The following is a 16,645-nucleotide window of genomic DNA, read 5'->3' as shown; positions in this document are numbered from 1 at the left end:
TGGGGACCAGCTCCCTCTGAACAACATCATGCACTTACCAACCTCCATTCTTGTCTGAGCCACATGGCCCTGGGTCATTGCAAACAGCCCTGAACCTCAGCTGGTATCAGCCTCCAGCATCTTCTGACAGCTCACACAGGCTCTCTGTAAACACACCAAAAACATCACACAGATCCCAGGAGAAGAAAAGAACTGCAAGGGAGTCTGTTCCAAAATCTGTGCACCAAGGATGCTTCCAGCCATTCGTTGCAACTATAACAAGATTAATCTGAGGGCATTGATTTGTAAATAAACAGACACAGAACATTCACATCTAGTCACTATGAGAAATTTCACATATTTCAGCCCGGACAAATTTGCTTTTAAATGTTTCCCAACAGCAATTAGAGTATAAGATATGAACTCACCTCCAAAAGTAGTATGTCTGTATTTACGGGGTGTGATAAGCATAAACTTCCTTGAAACTATACTTTGACTGGGGTTGTTGACCCTTTCCTTCCTTTGTTTTCATAAATGCAGGCCACTGTCACTCACTTTATTGCGCCCTGACAAAGAAAGCTGCAGCAGACTTGACAAAGAACTACTTTCATCACAGAGTCTTCAGCATCCTCAGATTTACATGTTTATGCCCTAAGGAGTAGTAGAAATACTTTGGGGAATCACTGTAACACGTACAACCTTGCAATTTAGATCAATTTTGGGGGGAGTGGAGGAAAGTGGAAAGGAAGAGTCAGGCATGAAGTCATTAATCTGTGGTAGCAGCTTGGACGTGATGCCTCATTTTCCACTCCTTATTCCCAACTCCCATTCAGATGTCTTTGAGGACAATATGAAGAGCAATATTTGGTCCAGTTCTGCAGTCTGTCCTAAAGACTGTCAGGGTACAAATAAAGCAATGGGAAGAAAGTGGAAGGTATCTTAGGAAGGAGCCATCTTTTTGCCTCTCCATGCACAGTGCCGGCCATTCTATCATGTGCAAACAAATTTTACTGGCACTGAGATGGATTTTTTTTTTTTAAGTTTCAGGGATTATATCTGGTTATAAGGAGTGTGGTTTAGGTGAGGCCAATTAAGCATCCTCCCTAATATCCAACTTCCTTTCCAAAGACCACAATGGAAATTGCAGATCTGTAAAGAGGAATGCCATTCCATGGTAAGAGAGAACACTTCTTGGTATGCCACCTATATGGAGAAAGGAGAATAGCTAAAAAAAATAAAATTAAAGTGCCCCCAGTGCTGAGCCAGGACTGTAAAAAGATGTCATATAAATTATCTAATCAAGTAGGGTTGCTCAAAAAGACAGGCTCATAAATTTGAAGGGTCTCCATATATACTCTGTTGCTTATTCTGGAGAGAAGGAGCCACAGTGTCTGAGGCAAGCTCAGCTCTTTTTTCAAGAGCTGAATGATTAAAATCTCCCATTTTGGCCAAGTTCTATGCTTTGGACAATCCTGCTAATTGCTAACAAAAAGATGTATCTACTTTATCTGCCTGGATCTGCAGCAGATTCCCCAACAATGCCTATATTCTTGTCCTTTGTATTGTTGCTCACACTTTCAATGCATGTTTCCTGCTGCATTCTGAACATCTCAGTGAGACATGAGGCATAATCTCCTTTACCTTTTTTTCTCTTCTGTTTCCCCCTCTTGCTGCTGAACAAGCTGTGCTCTTTGGCATTAGTATTCCAGTCACATACTCACATGACTCTACCCTACCAAGTTTCTGTTATGTCAATTAAGTTGTAATTTTGATCTTGCTTTAAGTGTTCTGGCTCCATTATATTTATTTATACACAGTTTATATCAGTCTAGGCTGAGCATCAGTTATTTTGTTTTCTTTTTTGTTCCTTCAGTGACTATTTAAAAATAATCAGTTTTCTTTTTTTCAGCTTTTTTGTTAGGCCAGTGTGGGTCACTTACCTGGACATGCATGTCACCAGGCTGACAGGATATTTTAGCATACATCAAACCACATTTCCAAAATCTACACCAAAGTTTTTTCTTTGTTAGGTGGAGCCCATTTTTTTCTCATCAGTCCTTCCCGCCCATCATGGAAATGCATGGCTATGCAAAGGTAACCAAGATACTCCTTCTCATTCCCACCCTTACTTGCATCTCCTCATGCAGGCATTAAGATTCTTCGTCCAAGTAGTAACTGCAATCAGAAGTGCTTCCAGACCTCTCTATCTTTTCACCAAAGAAACCTCTACATCACAACACCCACAGTGACCACTCACTGTCACAGGGCCACTTGGCTGCAGGAGGCTGAAGTAACCTCTGTTCTATTTAGGAGAGAGACAAGACCTAAAACTTTGTGCTAAACTGGAATATACCTGGACCCTATTTAATGAAATGTAATGTAATGTTGTTAATGAGATTTATCCTAAAATGCAAAACCAAGAAAATAATCAGACTGAAATAGACATTTGAAAATCTCCTACTCTCACATCTATACTCCACAGTAGGATCACCTGTATCAAAACTGTTCATGACTAACCATACTTATGAAAATAGCCAGTAACAAGACACTGCAGACTATCACAGCCCATCTATTTCAGTACTTTGCTCTCCTACCTTTAGTTTTTCCAAAGTCAGACAACTTTCTTCTGCTGCAGTTTACTTGTTCTAACCACAATTATTACGGAGAAAAATGTAATCCCTCCTTCTTTGCAAATTGTCTGGATCTATTCTAGTTAAATAAACAGAGCCAGAACATATCTCGAATCAGTGGACCTTGGTTACTTACAATGTCATGTTTCTGGAGCAGACCTTCACACATTTTGGACACCACCCCAACTGCTTTCCAAACACAGTCTGAGATGTATCATCAGCTTAGGTGAAGCTGTGTTGCCGTAAAGGGTGAAGAAATTTAAAGGCCAGATGACGTCTCCAGGACAAAGAATAAACTCTATCTAGTATTGTTCATTTTCTTTCAGAGAAATATACCCTTCATATACGTAAGAATGGTTATCAACTCTCCTTTCTTTGGACTAAACAATGCCAATCTCAGTCTTTCTTCACTGACTCCAGTCCCACATTCAATTTTCATCTGACATTCCCAGGACTGGTTCCTGAACTGCAATTCCCAAAGTGCACTATTCAATTGCCTGCTCACCAATGCTGAGTGAAGATGAACATGATGATTTTCTGTGCACTATGAATAATGTTTCTATTTGTGCATTTCTAATTGCTTCATACAGTTCTCTAAGTACAGTCAGTCAACTTAACATGCTCTAATTGATTTTGTAAATCTCTAACTTATTTAATACTTTTCAATATGTTATTCTAGTATTTACATCCCCATAACACTTAGCATTTGTTTGTGGAGATGATTGTATCAGTAATGACAGCACAGACAGGCTTTTTGGTAAACAAAAATCATTAAATGTTTTGGCCACTCTGGAACACCATTTTGGTAGAATAAATTGGTGGTCGTGGGGAAGTTCCTATGACTTCTACTGTATTTGTACATGTTCTGTGAAGCACTGAGAAATTTCTTTCTCAGGAGCTTTCTGCCTACCCATTTTTAAAAGAACTTCTCTGTGTTTTAAAATTAAATGCAAGACTGTTAAGGTTTTTAGAAATTAATTGTGCCTCATAGACTGAGATCTTTGAAAGGACTCCCTGGAAGAACAAATTGATAAAATTAGAATGATGCAAATAACAAAACACTTACTGTTGTCAGCTGACCTCCTATCAATTATCTTGTGCTGTTTTGGCCTTTTTTGCCCATGCTAATTAGCCTTGATGAATGTTAGTTGTTTCTTGAAGCTTCAGCAATGTGTTTTCTCCACTTCCAATGGTGTGGTTATACTGAAAGCCAAGGTCTACCTTCCTCTTGCCTTTTGATGTGGACTTTGGTACTAAATAAAATGCTGTATTGTGGCTCTCAGCAGGGCTCACAGGCGAGCGCAGCTGGGCTGCGATCTGTGGGTGGAAGGAGCAGTTTGCCCAGATCAGCCCTCGAGGGTGACTGCATCCATGACTCGGATGGGGTAAGGAAAGCAGTTTGCTAATCTGCAGTGTAGCTCCTGCTGACTGATAAAAGGATGTGTACAGTAGTCTCAGTCTTATCTCTCTAGCCAGGTTTACACTGGTGTGACACTGCTGAACTTAGACAAGCAGTTCCTGATTTACCGTAGGGCGAGGGCAGAATCAGGTCTGATTTTGCACCACAACCCATACCCAGCTCACCCTGGAAAACATCTTGTGTATATTTAAGAATACTTCAATATATGTAAGCATATTTATAGCCTTTCCCCATGTCGTGAGGATATTTTCGATCTTTCTAGTACCTTTGGATATAAAATCTTTCTGAGCTGAATCCAGGATAGATAAATCATGACTCCGGCTTCTTTCGCCTAGGGTAGGCTGCCTCAATCACTGCCACATTCCTCCCATAGTAGTCGTTTAAAATTAATAGCACATGCAGAGGAAAAACTAAACCCTTTGACGTCACTGCCGAAATGAGGAAACATAAACAGAAAAGGCTTCTCGGCGGCGCTGGCAGCACGGCGGGGATTGGTCTGCGCTCCGCGCCCGGCGCTGGCAGCGCCTCCCAGCCCGGCCGGCTGCGCTGCCTGACACGGGCGGCACACTGCAGCAGCCCCTGCGCTGCCAGCCCTCGCCCTGGCACTCCAGAGCGCTCTCTTCCCGAGCCTTTTTGCTTCTTAAGGTGGTTTTACTGGATGGGTTGGGGGACTTGGGGAGGTTTTCTTTCCTTTTTCTTTCTTTTTCTCTTCCCCCCCACCCTTTAAAAAAAAAAAATTATTATTTTTGTTTGCTGTCGTTACTTATTTCTATTCCCAATCCTGGATGCAGTTACTGGATTCTGCAGTACAAGTCTTCATGAACAAGCTGCACCGCTTAGAGATTTCACGGCATTCAGAGGTCACAGAACTGCCACTATGGTTAAATGTCTTGTTTAATGGTTGAGGTATGTACAGCAAATCTAAAAGAGGCAGCATGATTATTTTTTGAAGGGGAACTAAAATTGTGAGGGGGAGAGGGAGATAATACTATTATTTAGTGGAAAAGATTTTTACTGGTGATTGTTACTACAGCAACCGTTTTTTGAATTTCCTCCCTTTTTCTCTTTATTCAAACTAGATGAAAATTCTAACTTATGTTGATTTAACCATTTGATGGTTACAGAAGATTGCAAAAAGAATCTCTTGCAGTAGTCCTTTCTGACCCCGCTGGGGAAAGTGTGTTTGATTTCTCTATATGTTTTCCTGCTGCTCTGTGACAGGAGAGGAGACCTGGGACTTGTCTGGCTTAGATGAAGGAAGAAGAAAACAGAAACTTGTTCTTATCCTGAGGGGGCTATGAGTTTTTCTGAGTTAGAGCAGAGGGAGGGAGAGTTGGAAATAAACAGGTCAAGCAGAAAAGAATATCGGCTTCATTTTTAGGAGTACATGTACTGCCTTTTTTTTTTTTTTTTTTTTTTGAAATACATGCTTAGATTACTTTACTTGGTTTGGGTTCAGAAGTTCAAAATGAAGAAGCAGCCTAAGCTTTGACTAAGAAACAGATCCCCACTGCAAGGGGAGAGAGCTGGATGTCTTATATCAACACCAGTTTTCATACAGCTTTTGCTACCTAAGCAGAGAAAAGTGGGAATTTGCTCAGGAGTTGAAGTGATGTAACCTGGCATCTGTTTGATAGCATATAGCTTCAATTCATGTTTGAGCCAGTGTTCTGCCTTGAATGAGTGTTGCAGCATTACAGTGGGCAGTGTGTGCTGCAGTAAATGAAAGCAACTGCTACCATCAAACTAACATTGTTTTCAAGTGTGATTCTAAATTATAAGAGGAAGTGCCACTTGTCAGAGCTTGTGTGTGTGTGTGTGTGTGTGTGTGTGTACAAAGTGGTCTTACAAATAACTCCAGCCAAGACAGGACATTTCTGTTGTTAATTGGATTAATATACAGGTATGTTCAATGACCAGCAGTCTTAATATTTTTCTGATTTGTGGAAAGAGACTTTTCATAGCTCTGTTTGAATTGTTGCTGTAGATATAAATCCTTTGCAATTTGAACATATGTCAGTTTAACTTTAAAAATTATACCTAAAAACCCAATTCCTCTAACAAGAAACAGAACATGTGCACCTATCTCCTGCAGTGTACCCCATAGGGTTAAAAACATTAACTACACTAGGCTGAAGCATGCTAGCTTAAGGACTGCAAAAATATTAGCTCTGAAATGCAGAGGATGTGCTATGTGCTGTGAATGGACAATTGCTATTCTGCAGTGCCTAGTGGGAAAACAAGGACTTTGTGTATTGCAAATGCATAACTGCAGCTCCTCCATTTCCTTTGCTGTATCTTCACTGATGACTGCAGAAACAAAGAGGTTTGTCACAGATAAGCTCTGTAGTGCCCCTTCTCTTTGAAGATGCAGGAAGATATTTTCTCATATCCAACAACCCAAAGTCAAGCTTAGTTGGGTGAACTGTTATTCTGTAATCTCTGTGTCATTCTCTCTTCCTCAGCCCTCCCCAAGTTCTTACTAGTTGAACTGCCAGCTGTTTTCAAAAACTAAAGTAATACTTCTCTCGGCTCAAGTTCAGGAAGGCTAACAGAGTGTTGGTTTGACGATTAATTTGTAAATTTCACTGAGTGTATCTCAGCCTATAGAGACTATAACCTGTTCTGTAAGGAAAAACCCTGTAACTACATGAATGTATTCAAGTTTCCAAAAGACAATCTGTAAGATATTTGTTTATAATAATTTCTGAGAATTATTCACTTATCAGTTTTTAGAGAGGCTTTGTTTTTAAGCTCTGTATCCAAATGTTGGTTCATCTGTGTTCCGTAGCAACTACTAGTGGTGGTACTAATAGAAAATATGGTAAGTGGACTTCAGCTGAGGAAATGAGTTTTGCTGGTTTACTAAGAAAAGTTTATTTGCAGTGTTTTCTCTGACCAATCTCAATTCAGCATCTAGAAAAAATGCTGAATTCAGCATCTAGAAACCATTTAAGGTTGGCCTCTCTGCAGTAGACAGTTAGTAAAACACTTACTAACATTTGCACTTACATTGTCTCCAAAAAATTGTGTATTGCAGAAGTTTCATGGGCTGCTTCTTCTGAGTTAATTTCCACAGGGTAGACAGGAGTTGTCACCAGTGATTCCATCAGACCAAGGCACAGTCTGCTGAGCCTAATCCAATATGCTACAGATCACTTTTTAAAATTGTAAAGTGTTTAGTTGTGTGAAATAGTATATAAATATATCATTAAAACAGCAGCTCCCCTTTCTCCCTGTTTATGTCCTTCTCCCTTCTGAAAATGAGCCCTCTGCTTGCTCTTACCAGACTTCTAGGTAAGTCATGGGAGCAGACTGATTTTCCAGTGTCTTCATTGCAAGTATGATGTATGTTTGAGACATTTGATCACATGTAACTCCTTTTCACTCATCACATGGTTCTTCTACCAATAGCTAAAGCGTATTTTAATGAGAAATGGTCTGAAAATTGGTATTATATGACACATATATGGTTTTCTTGCAATTTTTCAATCTCAGGTAAAAAGCTGCTCTTGTACTAGTAGTTTCCTTTATAGGAGCTGTATGAAGCAAAAATGCCAGCTACTAACCAAGCCATTAGTGTCAACAGAGTAAAACCTGACACATCTCTATTTAATCATAAGAAATATTTGAGACTTAATCTTTCCTCAAATCCAGGTAGGTATATGCTCTTGATGAGATTGGTTCCGGTTTCTGGGCTAACAGAAAAACAAGTCATTTGGTGCAGCCAGGAAGATATCCCATGTAAATAGGAATTCTTAGCTACTCTGTGTTGTTCATCATCACATTGTTTCCCCATTTTCATGCTTGAAATTATTACAACATTCCATGTGCTTGTCACAGGGTGAAAGTGAAAGGGACAGCTGCGGCCCTACTAGCTGCCAGAACAAAATTAAGTCTTTTGTAATCAAATGATGGTTCAGTATTCTTCCTCTCACATCCATATTGGGTACAAGATGTCGGAAGCATGAAATTCATCATTCTTGTTCCTCAGCCAGCAAGCTGGCTTACCCTTGCAGGCACATCAGTTCTTACACTTCCAGTGAAACACTAGCTTTACCTCTAGAGTGGAATTTGCACTTTTCAGTCACAAGCTTTAGGGTGTAGAATTGATGTTCTTTAGAGTTTATACCCTGACGACACTGGGACACAGATAAAACCTAAGTGTACAAAAGTAGTTCAGGAGTTCTGATGCTTTTTCTTTCCCTGGCTACCACAAGGTGCATCAATTTTGGCACCTAAAGATGAATAATTCTGAGAAGATGGGTCACAGTGCCAGGTACCACATATGCAATCAGATAAGGATTGCTAGTAACCTTTTGTTCTTCACAGTAAATGAGTGGAAACCAAATAACATGCCTTCTTACAGTAGTAGCAGTTTTTCAGATCTGAAGTATTAGCTTTGTATAAATACTAGTGATATAGAATGCATTTGTTGTATTTAAGACAGTTTGTTTAAATAATTCATAGAATTGGAAAATGTGAAGACAACTTCTGCAAGGATTTTTCTGCAAAAATAATTCTTCTGTGTCATCCTAGAAACTGTGGAGGACTATTAAATTTAATATTTACTATTATTCTTACTACAGTGCCATTCCAAAAAATTTGCATTGGAAAACAGTGTTTGAAGCTCTGAACCCTGTCATTTCTGTTATCCTGTAATAGGCTGTGGGATTCAGAAGATGTATTGCAAAGGTTCACAGTGCTCATGTCTAGAGTAGTGATGGCTATCTGTTTCAAAGCCTCCAGTTTTAAAGTAGAAAATTAACAAACAAGAGCCAGATCAGATAGAACAGTGTATTTCCAGAGGCCAGGCTTCAGCAACAAAACTGTGAGTGAAAAGTTTGTGACAGAGACAATTTTCAAAAACTAGCAGCCAAGTGAATTAAGCATTTCTTTTACATAGATTGAATGGTATGATATCATCAGTCCATTGGTGCAGTAATTTTGATATACATTTGGCCTTGTTCTGTTCTTTGAAAAGTGAAAAGTCTAGGGCTATCTTTTAAGTGTGTAAACACTGTCAAATGAGACAAACTAAACTAATGAAAGGGTTCTATTGAGTTGTATTTTTTTATTTTGTTCTTTCTCCCAGTAGGAGCTGTGAGTGAGGATGGATGAGAACTCAGTTCAGCTACTTATTTAAGTCACACAGTCTTGTGGTGGCATATGATATTCTTCTGCCAGCTTGCTGTCCAGCCAAATAAGACACCCAGGTTGCCTGGATGGATAAACATAGCTGATGACCTCTTCCTCTTAATAGGTGGACATGGACAGTTAGGATTCTTCCAGGCACACAAGCAAATTTGCTACATTTTAGCTAAAGAATTGCCCTCAGACACAAGCAGCAGATACTTCCCTTTGAGTAGGTTATTTTTAAAAAAGTAGAAACAAATATTTTGAAGGAAACAGTTGCAGAAGCATTTTTTTTCCTGTGGCTGGTAGGTTTGTACTAGTTACCCACAAAAATTTCTGCTATGAGAAAACTCACCAACTAATATCTCACTATGGTGTGTGTTAATGCTGGCAGTGTAAGGTTTTGAAAAGTAGAGCAGAGAATCTCCTGTCAAATTAAGTTTAGCTAATTGTTGCGGTGGCATAAAAACACATTTACGGGGCAGCTGCTGTCAGGACCTGTATACAATTTTCTGCATGGCTGTTCATGGCAGAGTCTATGGTACTAACTCCTCTGTATGTAGGAAAGGTGTTTTGAAAAGGATGGTCATCACCTTTCAAAGAATAAAGCAGGCATGTTTTGACTGAATATGCAGCAACTCAGGAATGGCTTAGAGAAATAGATGGCTGTATAAATTAATTAAGACACATCAAATTAACTAGAAAACTCCCAGAGGATGGTACTGATCTACAGTGTGATCAGTTCTTCTTCCTTTGCCAATTGCCCTTTACTACTTCTGAAAGAAAGGATATGTATCCTCATGTTCTCATTCCTTCTCTTTCCCCCTACACAACTTAACACACTTTCTACAGGGCATGTAAATACTGGCTAGGTTCTGGGGCTTGATTTAATGTGAGGAGGCAGAGTTACCATGAAGTGTGCAAGGATTCATCCCTCAGTAAAAGCAGTGTGGATCTCCAGGTGGTTGCTCTGCAAACAAACACGTATTGACATGAAACGCCTCACTACTTTCTCAAAAATTCAGCTGTCATCCAAAGGGTGCAGCTATTTTCTCCTTTATGTACAGTGATCCAGGTACAGAGTGACAACTGGGACCTCTTCTTGCACAGCCCCAGAGGACATAATCTGCTTCGTAGTTCTGTATGAACAGAGCATGTGTGCAGCTGCACGCTGAAGTACGCTAAAGATGGACAAGCCCTTGCATTTGGTTTTGCCTTTTCCTTAACTTACCACTTGGCTTTGAACCTCTGAGAAGGTTAGACAGAATGAGGGCTTGGTGCATACCAGGCTGCTGGGATGGAGGGGAAGACCTCACATGGACACCCAGAAAGTTGAAAACAGATGCATGACACCTTCATGGAGAAAGAACACTTCTGTCTTTGTGTTCAACTGAAAACCATGTTGAAACAGGCTATTTTCTAGAGCCCTTTCTGTTTCAAATGTTGGAATATGACTTGGCCCTGTCTGACTTATGCAGAGTCATTTTTGTTTTACACACTGCCATAACATCTGAGTATCTGTTAATAACAGTGTTCAAGTAGCATGAGAATGGCCATCATAAATGTAATTAGGCAGTGTATCTCCATTTAATCAACACGGTCCTTAGAAGACCATAGGACAGCCAGGAAAACAACAATTAATCCTTACTAATAAAGAAGAACTTGCACAGATCAGTGAAGGAAAGAGAGGAACTTTCCATGTTCAGGGCTTGGGGGGACAGCAAGTTGCTTTCTGCTTCAGCGGATCTGAGAACACATTAAAAAATGCTTGAAAATGCTCTAACAATGCTAAATAAAATTCTCTCATTAAAAAAAAAAAAAATTAATTTTCTTGAGCAAACTGTAAGTATCAGCTAGAAAGATACAACTGGAATGTATTTCTTCACCAACCAAATTCCTCCAGTGCACAGTTGGTTTGTTTTACCAGGACTACTTTGAAAGCAGAACAACTAAAAGATAAAAACAAGACTCGAATTGGAGTGCTGTGAGTGCGTGTAAAATGTCATGATTCCACCAAGTTTAATAGGACTCCATCAATTTATACCTGTGAAAGATCAGACACACTGAGCCTTCAGGGCTAAAATGCATTCTTTCTGCATTTCAATGGTTAGATCAAATTTTAGGCACATTAACCTTGCATCATACCTCTTTCATACCAGTTTTCCACAACTTCCTCACCAGTGTGGTATCACAGGGCTGCTTTTCTGGTTCCACAGAAGCTGTGATGCCATCTTTTCCTTCCATGACACTCTAATTCCGCCCCCCCCATCCCTTCTCTCCTTCCCTTTCTCACAGAAAACAAATGTTCACCAGATTTTATTTGAAATCAGATCCCTACATTTAATTTTTAGCTTATGTTCTAGCATCTGCAAAACTTTATATATTTGTAATACAGAAGGGGCTGATGTTGCTCATTTTCAGAACAGACCATGATATGTTTTAAGGACACAACTATGTAAGTAATATTTTTAAAAGCTGAGGAATAACAGGAAAACAGTAATTTTGTTTAGGAACCAACATGCACTGTGCTGTATCACAAGAAAATTTTCATGCAGTAAGATTGCAACATCCTGTCTCTTTGAACCATGAAACTATAACTATAGCAATCCTATCCACTACCAAAGTATAACCTTTGTAATAGTATGGTAACAAACACCAGTGCAACATGAGAACATTGAATGAAGTTCATCCTATATATCACCATCAAAGCTGATAGTAATGGCCAGGCTTTCTAAAAAGCTAAAATTCACTTTAGTCTCTAAATGAAATGGCTGGATCTGAAAAATTGCTGTGTGTTAGAGATTGCCTGGGAAATGCTTTCCCTTTCTACCTCAGACAGAAGTAGCCAGTAGCCTGTTGTTATTGCTTTCAAGGTGTGGAAGAAAAGATTCAAGCTCCTTCTCTGCTTCTGTCAAGCTTTCCTGAGGTGGATTACCACTGCAGTGTCCCCTAAGGGTTGAGCTGGGTCTTCATGGGGTCTCGTAGAGGCAACCCACAGTCCAATGGCCCAGCTTTTGCCCCAGTGTGGAACTTGACCTTGTGCACTGCTGAAGGGGCACATTAATTAAGGTGATTTCATGCAGGCATTTACCTGCAGCTCCAGGAGTTCGGTCCTGAACCCAAGAAACTTTTCTGATGGGTGTTTTCTTCAAATGAGCACCTCCTTCTGAACAACTTTTGTACCAATGAACAGTTGTTTTAAAAAAGAAAGCTCAGATTTTACAGAGTGGGGAAAAACATCTCATCACTATTGCAGAATGTCTATCTTGCTTGTAAGGACTGGGGAGTACAGGGGGGTACAGGGACTTTGTTTGGTTTGGGTGCCTGCTCATGGGCAGAGGTGAGTGATAGATGGTTGGACTACATGATTGACAAGGTCTCTTCCAACTCTGATGATTCTGTGAAGTTCTGGTGACCCTCCAGTGACCATTTTGAAGTGTCTGCTTAGTTCTTATTTTATAGCACCTGAATTGAAAGCTCAGAGATCACTGAAACCTTTAATTTCCAAATGTTTTAGCAATCCTCTTCTCACTCTCCTACCAACAGACTTAGTTCTAATTCTGCTTCTTATATTCAAAATAAGTGGGGGGAAAAAATCATCAATCCATACTTTATTTATAGGATCCCTATAATGCTGATTAGATTATTTCTGCATGAAGATCTGCATGTAGAGTGCACTTTTTTTTTTTTCTTAAACTGTGAAACACATTTGCTTTAAAAAGAGATTTCCATATGCACTACAGGTATATTATTATTATTCTCATCCCTCCCCAAATTCAGCCCTTCAGGGCTTCTCTACCAGAGCAAAGGAGTGTGGGATTCAGCTTGGGTTTTATTTTTTGTTTTAACACCATAGCAAACATTGTTTCATTGTTTCATTGTTTCAAATCCCATAATATGACAAAGGGTGGATTATAATGTTTTCATATGTCAGCTGATCAGAAAGCAGCTTTTAGGACAATGTCACAGTTATCTGGACCACCTAATACGCCACTACAGCTTGGTCTCACTATCTTAGAGCACCACTTGGATAATAATTTTTTAAAATTTTAGTCATGTTTACTACTAATGTGAACCAGCTGGAGCTGAATTCTGCTATTTTCTAAGCATTAGTGAAAACTACTTCACATTTCACATAAAAATAAAGCTAAAATCATTCAATTTCAATTTGTGCTTGGCATTGCACCTTTTTATGATAGCTGATGAAAATTAGTTTGCCAATAAGCAAACCTATTTCTAAAATGTCTCAAAAGGTCCTGATGTTTATGATGTCGAAAATAATTAGCAGAGAGGTCTCAGTTCTTCCTAGCCACACTTTGTCACCTGTTGACAATACTCCAACAGTTAAAGTTCTTCAGCCCTGGCTTTACCAGAATTTCAGAAGCCTCTGAGCTAATTCATCAATTTCTAGAGACATTTTCTAAAATACTATATTAGAAGGGCATTTTTCCTTTGTGAATCTGCAACACTTATTTTCTGCTGAGAACACTTGTCTTAAAATGATACTTTCACCACACCGATTTATAGGTTATGGCATGGGATACAGTGCTCTTACTCCTTGTAGCAGGCCAAAAATTAGTCACAATCTGATGTTAATAACTTCTTCATTATCTAAACTGTTTTACACTTTATTAAGTTCAACACAAGCAAATCTATTGCCTTTGAACCAGGGAGTTCTTGTCCACGTTGCGTGTACAGAAGATATTAATTAATTTTTAAAGTAACAATCGGAAGTCAGTCTCTGTAGCAAACTGGGATCCAAACTGTGATACTACTGAGTTCTGCAGAGAAGTGCCACTTGAGTGCAGCAGAGAGAAAAAAATTGGTTTAGCTAATTTGCATTAAAACATCAAATATGAATAATGCTGTCAATAGAGTTGCTCTTGTGGTTCTTCTTGGGATATGAGATCCAATATACTTTACCCTGATATTTGACACATTACATATTTTTCTGCAGTGACAACAAATAAAATGCAATGTAGAGAACAATAGGGTGTTTCTGAGATATAGGACTGCAGATTTCAGTGACAAGCCCAACAGAAATGCTTTTATGAAGAGTCAGCCCACCACCAGATGTTTCTACTAAGTCACCAGTGGTGCTATAATTTTGATCCCTTAAATTGCCCTCACTGCTTTTCAGAGTCAAGTACTTGCTGAGCACACAGGTAGTTTACTAATTAACGTCCTTCTGTGTCTTGCCCGTGAACTTCAGACATTTTCTGCAGTTCCTTGCAGCTGGAAGAGGAGCCCATGGAATCACAGAATGGGTCAGGTTGGAAGGGACCCCAGTGGGTCATCTGGTCCAGCCTCCTGGCTCAAGCAGGGTCAACCTAGGGTGCATGGCACAGGATCGCATCCAGGCAGTTCTTGAATATCTCTGGTGTGGGAGACTCCACAGTCTCTCTGGGCAATCTGTTCTGGTGTGCGTTGGAAAGTCACTTGTGTAAAGGAAATGGCCTTAGTTTTAGCCCAGGCATATCTGAAATTGTGTCAACCTAAGTTGTGACATTACTGTATGTGGTATAAGAAATTATAAGGCATGTTTCATGTTTCATGCACGCAATGGCATTCACTCTTCTCAGAGTCTAGTATAAAAAAACGTGTTAATGAAAACCCTCATATAAACAGAGGATGTTTCTGAACATACTGATGAATAAAGAAAAAACTGGGTTTTTTTAAGAGAGGCTTTACCATTATTAGTTTTACAAATAGAGCATAGAAAGAGTTTTAGCGTGACTTGGTCACCCCAACACTTTTACTTTAAATGAAGATTCTTTTAAGGGCCAGATTCAGAATTTTCAAACTTACCCTTTTCTTTAAAATGTTTTGAGGAGCTCACTTTGAAAAGTGTGATCCTTCCATCCATATTTTATATTACATTCACAGCAGCTGCTTACTACTTCTAAAAATTATCTTCTTATTACATTTAGGAATAAAGAATCTTTTATCTAACTGATTTTTAAAAATTTAAGTATCAAAGGAAAAATAATCTTTTTTCCTCTGATTGTGAGCCATTGCAAGTACACTGTCCTTCTGATCTGTGAGCAGTTACAGGCAGTCGATGCACTGTGCTGCAGGCAGGCTTCAGAAGAAGGTAGAGCCTCATCTGTCAGAAGACGTCAGAAACATTTCTGATTGTGACTGATAAGAGAGTGAAAGAGAGAAAGGCAAGTAGATACGGTCTCAGAGACTCAGTATCCCAAATAGGAACATGATATCATGTTCAGACTCATACCAAATGAAATGCTAGCCTAGGAAAAATTGTGTTGAGCTAAGAGATTATTTAAGGCTCTTGCTCTGCGTTGCAAAGTGTGTTGCAGTAGCAGAAGAGTATGAAAATATTGTATGTAAAATGTAAATCAGATCAGTAACAGTCATTTAAGTAAGACACTTGTATTCCCCACAGGTAGAAATGCAGATGTATTAAAGGATGCTTTCTGGAAATGGCTTCCCTCTCTGTGCATAAATCTTTTAAAAGTTGGAGATTCAAGCTTTTGTTATTCCATATTTTCAAATTCAGAAAATATTTTTTTTATTAACTCAGTGATCATTTAGTGTGTAAATACCATACTTACACTTTCTATTCTTTGTGAATCTAGTTATTTGACTGCAGAACAATCAAAGATTTGTTTAAGCAGTTTATGTTGACAGAGTTTTCTACTATGGAAATTTGCCATCTCATAAAATAAATAATTTGTTATGGCAAATTGCTCTGTGTAGTAGGGATTGGGAATTGTTTAACTGAGGGTAGAATGGATTCATGTATCTATTTGATTTTTACTATTTAAAAAAATAAAAAGGAGATGTTTAGTTCACCCTGAGTACCAGTTGTACCCATCTCCCTCTGAACCCAGAGCACAGACTTGTTCCAGCAGGCAAGTGGAAATCTCACATACCCTGGAGTTTTGTTTCCTATAGGCACCCCCACAACAGAGAATGCCAAATTGAGTGATCCCATAGCTCTGCTAAGAGTGCAGCTTTCCTCAGCATCACTGGGCACAGCTCAGCCTGCGAGCAGAATCTCCCACAGAGAATTTGTCATCTCTGACCCAAAAGCCCTGGCTCCGCTTCCCATTGTGCAGGCAGGGTGGGGGCAGATAGGGATGAAAATGGAGGAGGAAGAAGTGGGAAAGGGAAAGCAGAGAATGATGGGGGGGCAATTGCACTGTATCTTGCTATCTTAAACATCTGTAATAATGCATCTTTCCCTATCTGATACCGACTCTAAAATTGCTGATATTAAGTCTATATCAGCACTGTTTCTCCTTGTTTCCATCAAGTCTTGATCTTTTGACCCCCGCCCCCAGTATTTTTACACAAGTTATTCTTAGAAAAATTTAATCTGTTCAACATCAGGGATCTCAGGGGCTTGGGTCCAGCTTCACACAGATTTCTTTACAATGGTGGGCTGCATGTTCTTGGTGACATAAAGGCTGTCTCCAGCATCAGGATAAGGTAAAGATTTTATAGGAGATATCTC

The 16,645-nt window shown here is 39.4% G+C and overlaps 1 protein-coding gene across 2 annotated transcripts in view; it reads left to right on the top strand.

Annotated features, from left to right (window-relative positions):
* The first annotated feature begins 4,506 nt into the window (after positions 1-4,506).
* Positions 4,507-16,645, top strand: part of PDE7B (phosphodiesterase 7B) — a 170,331-nt gene continuing 158,192 nt past the window's right edge. For both annotated transcript variants that reach the window (XM_041469861.1, XM_041469860.1), the window contains exons 1-2: positions 4,507-4,674; positions 4,821-4,935. In XM_041469861.1, the coding sequence (XP_041325795.1) occupies positions 4,915-4,935 (21 nt within the window). In that variant the 5' untranslated portion in view covers positions 4,507-4,674; positions 4,821-4,914. The remainder of the gene's footprint in view (positions 4,675-4,820; positions 4,936-16,645) is intronic.

The sequence above is a fragment of the Pyrgilauda ruficollis genome, unplaced genomic scaffold (assembly GCF_017590135.1).
Source record: "Pyrgilauda ruficollis isolate IOZ18807 unplaced genomic scaffold, ASM1759013v1 scaffold24, whole genome shotgun sequence".
Lineage (NCBI taxonomy): Eukaryota > Metazoa > Chordata > Aves > Passeriformes > Passeridae > Pyrgilauda > Pyrgilauda ruficollis.
The sequence above is the reverse complement of the archived record's forward strand: the minus strand, read 5'-3'. Positions and strand labels throughout refer to the sequence as shown.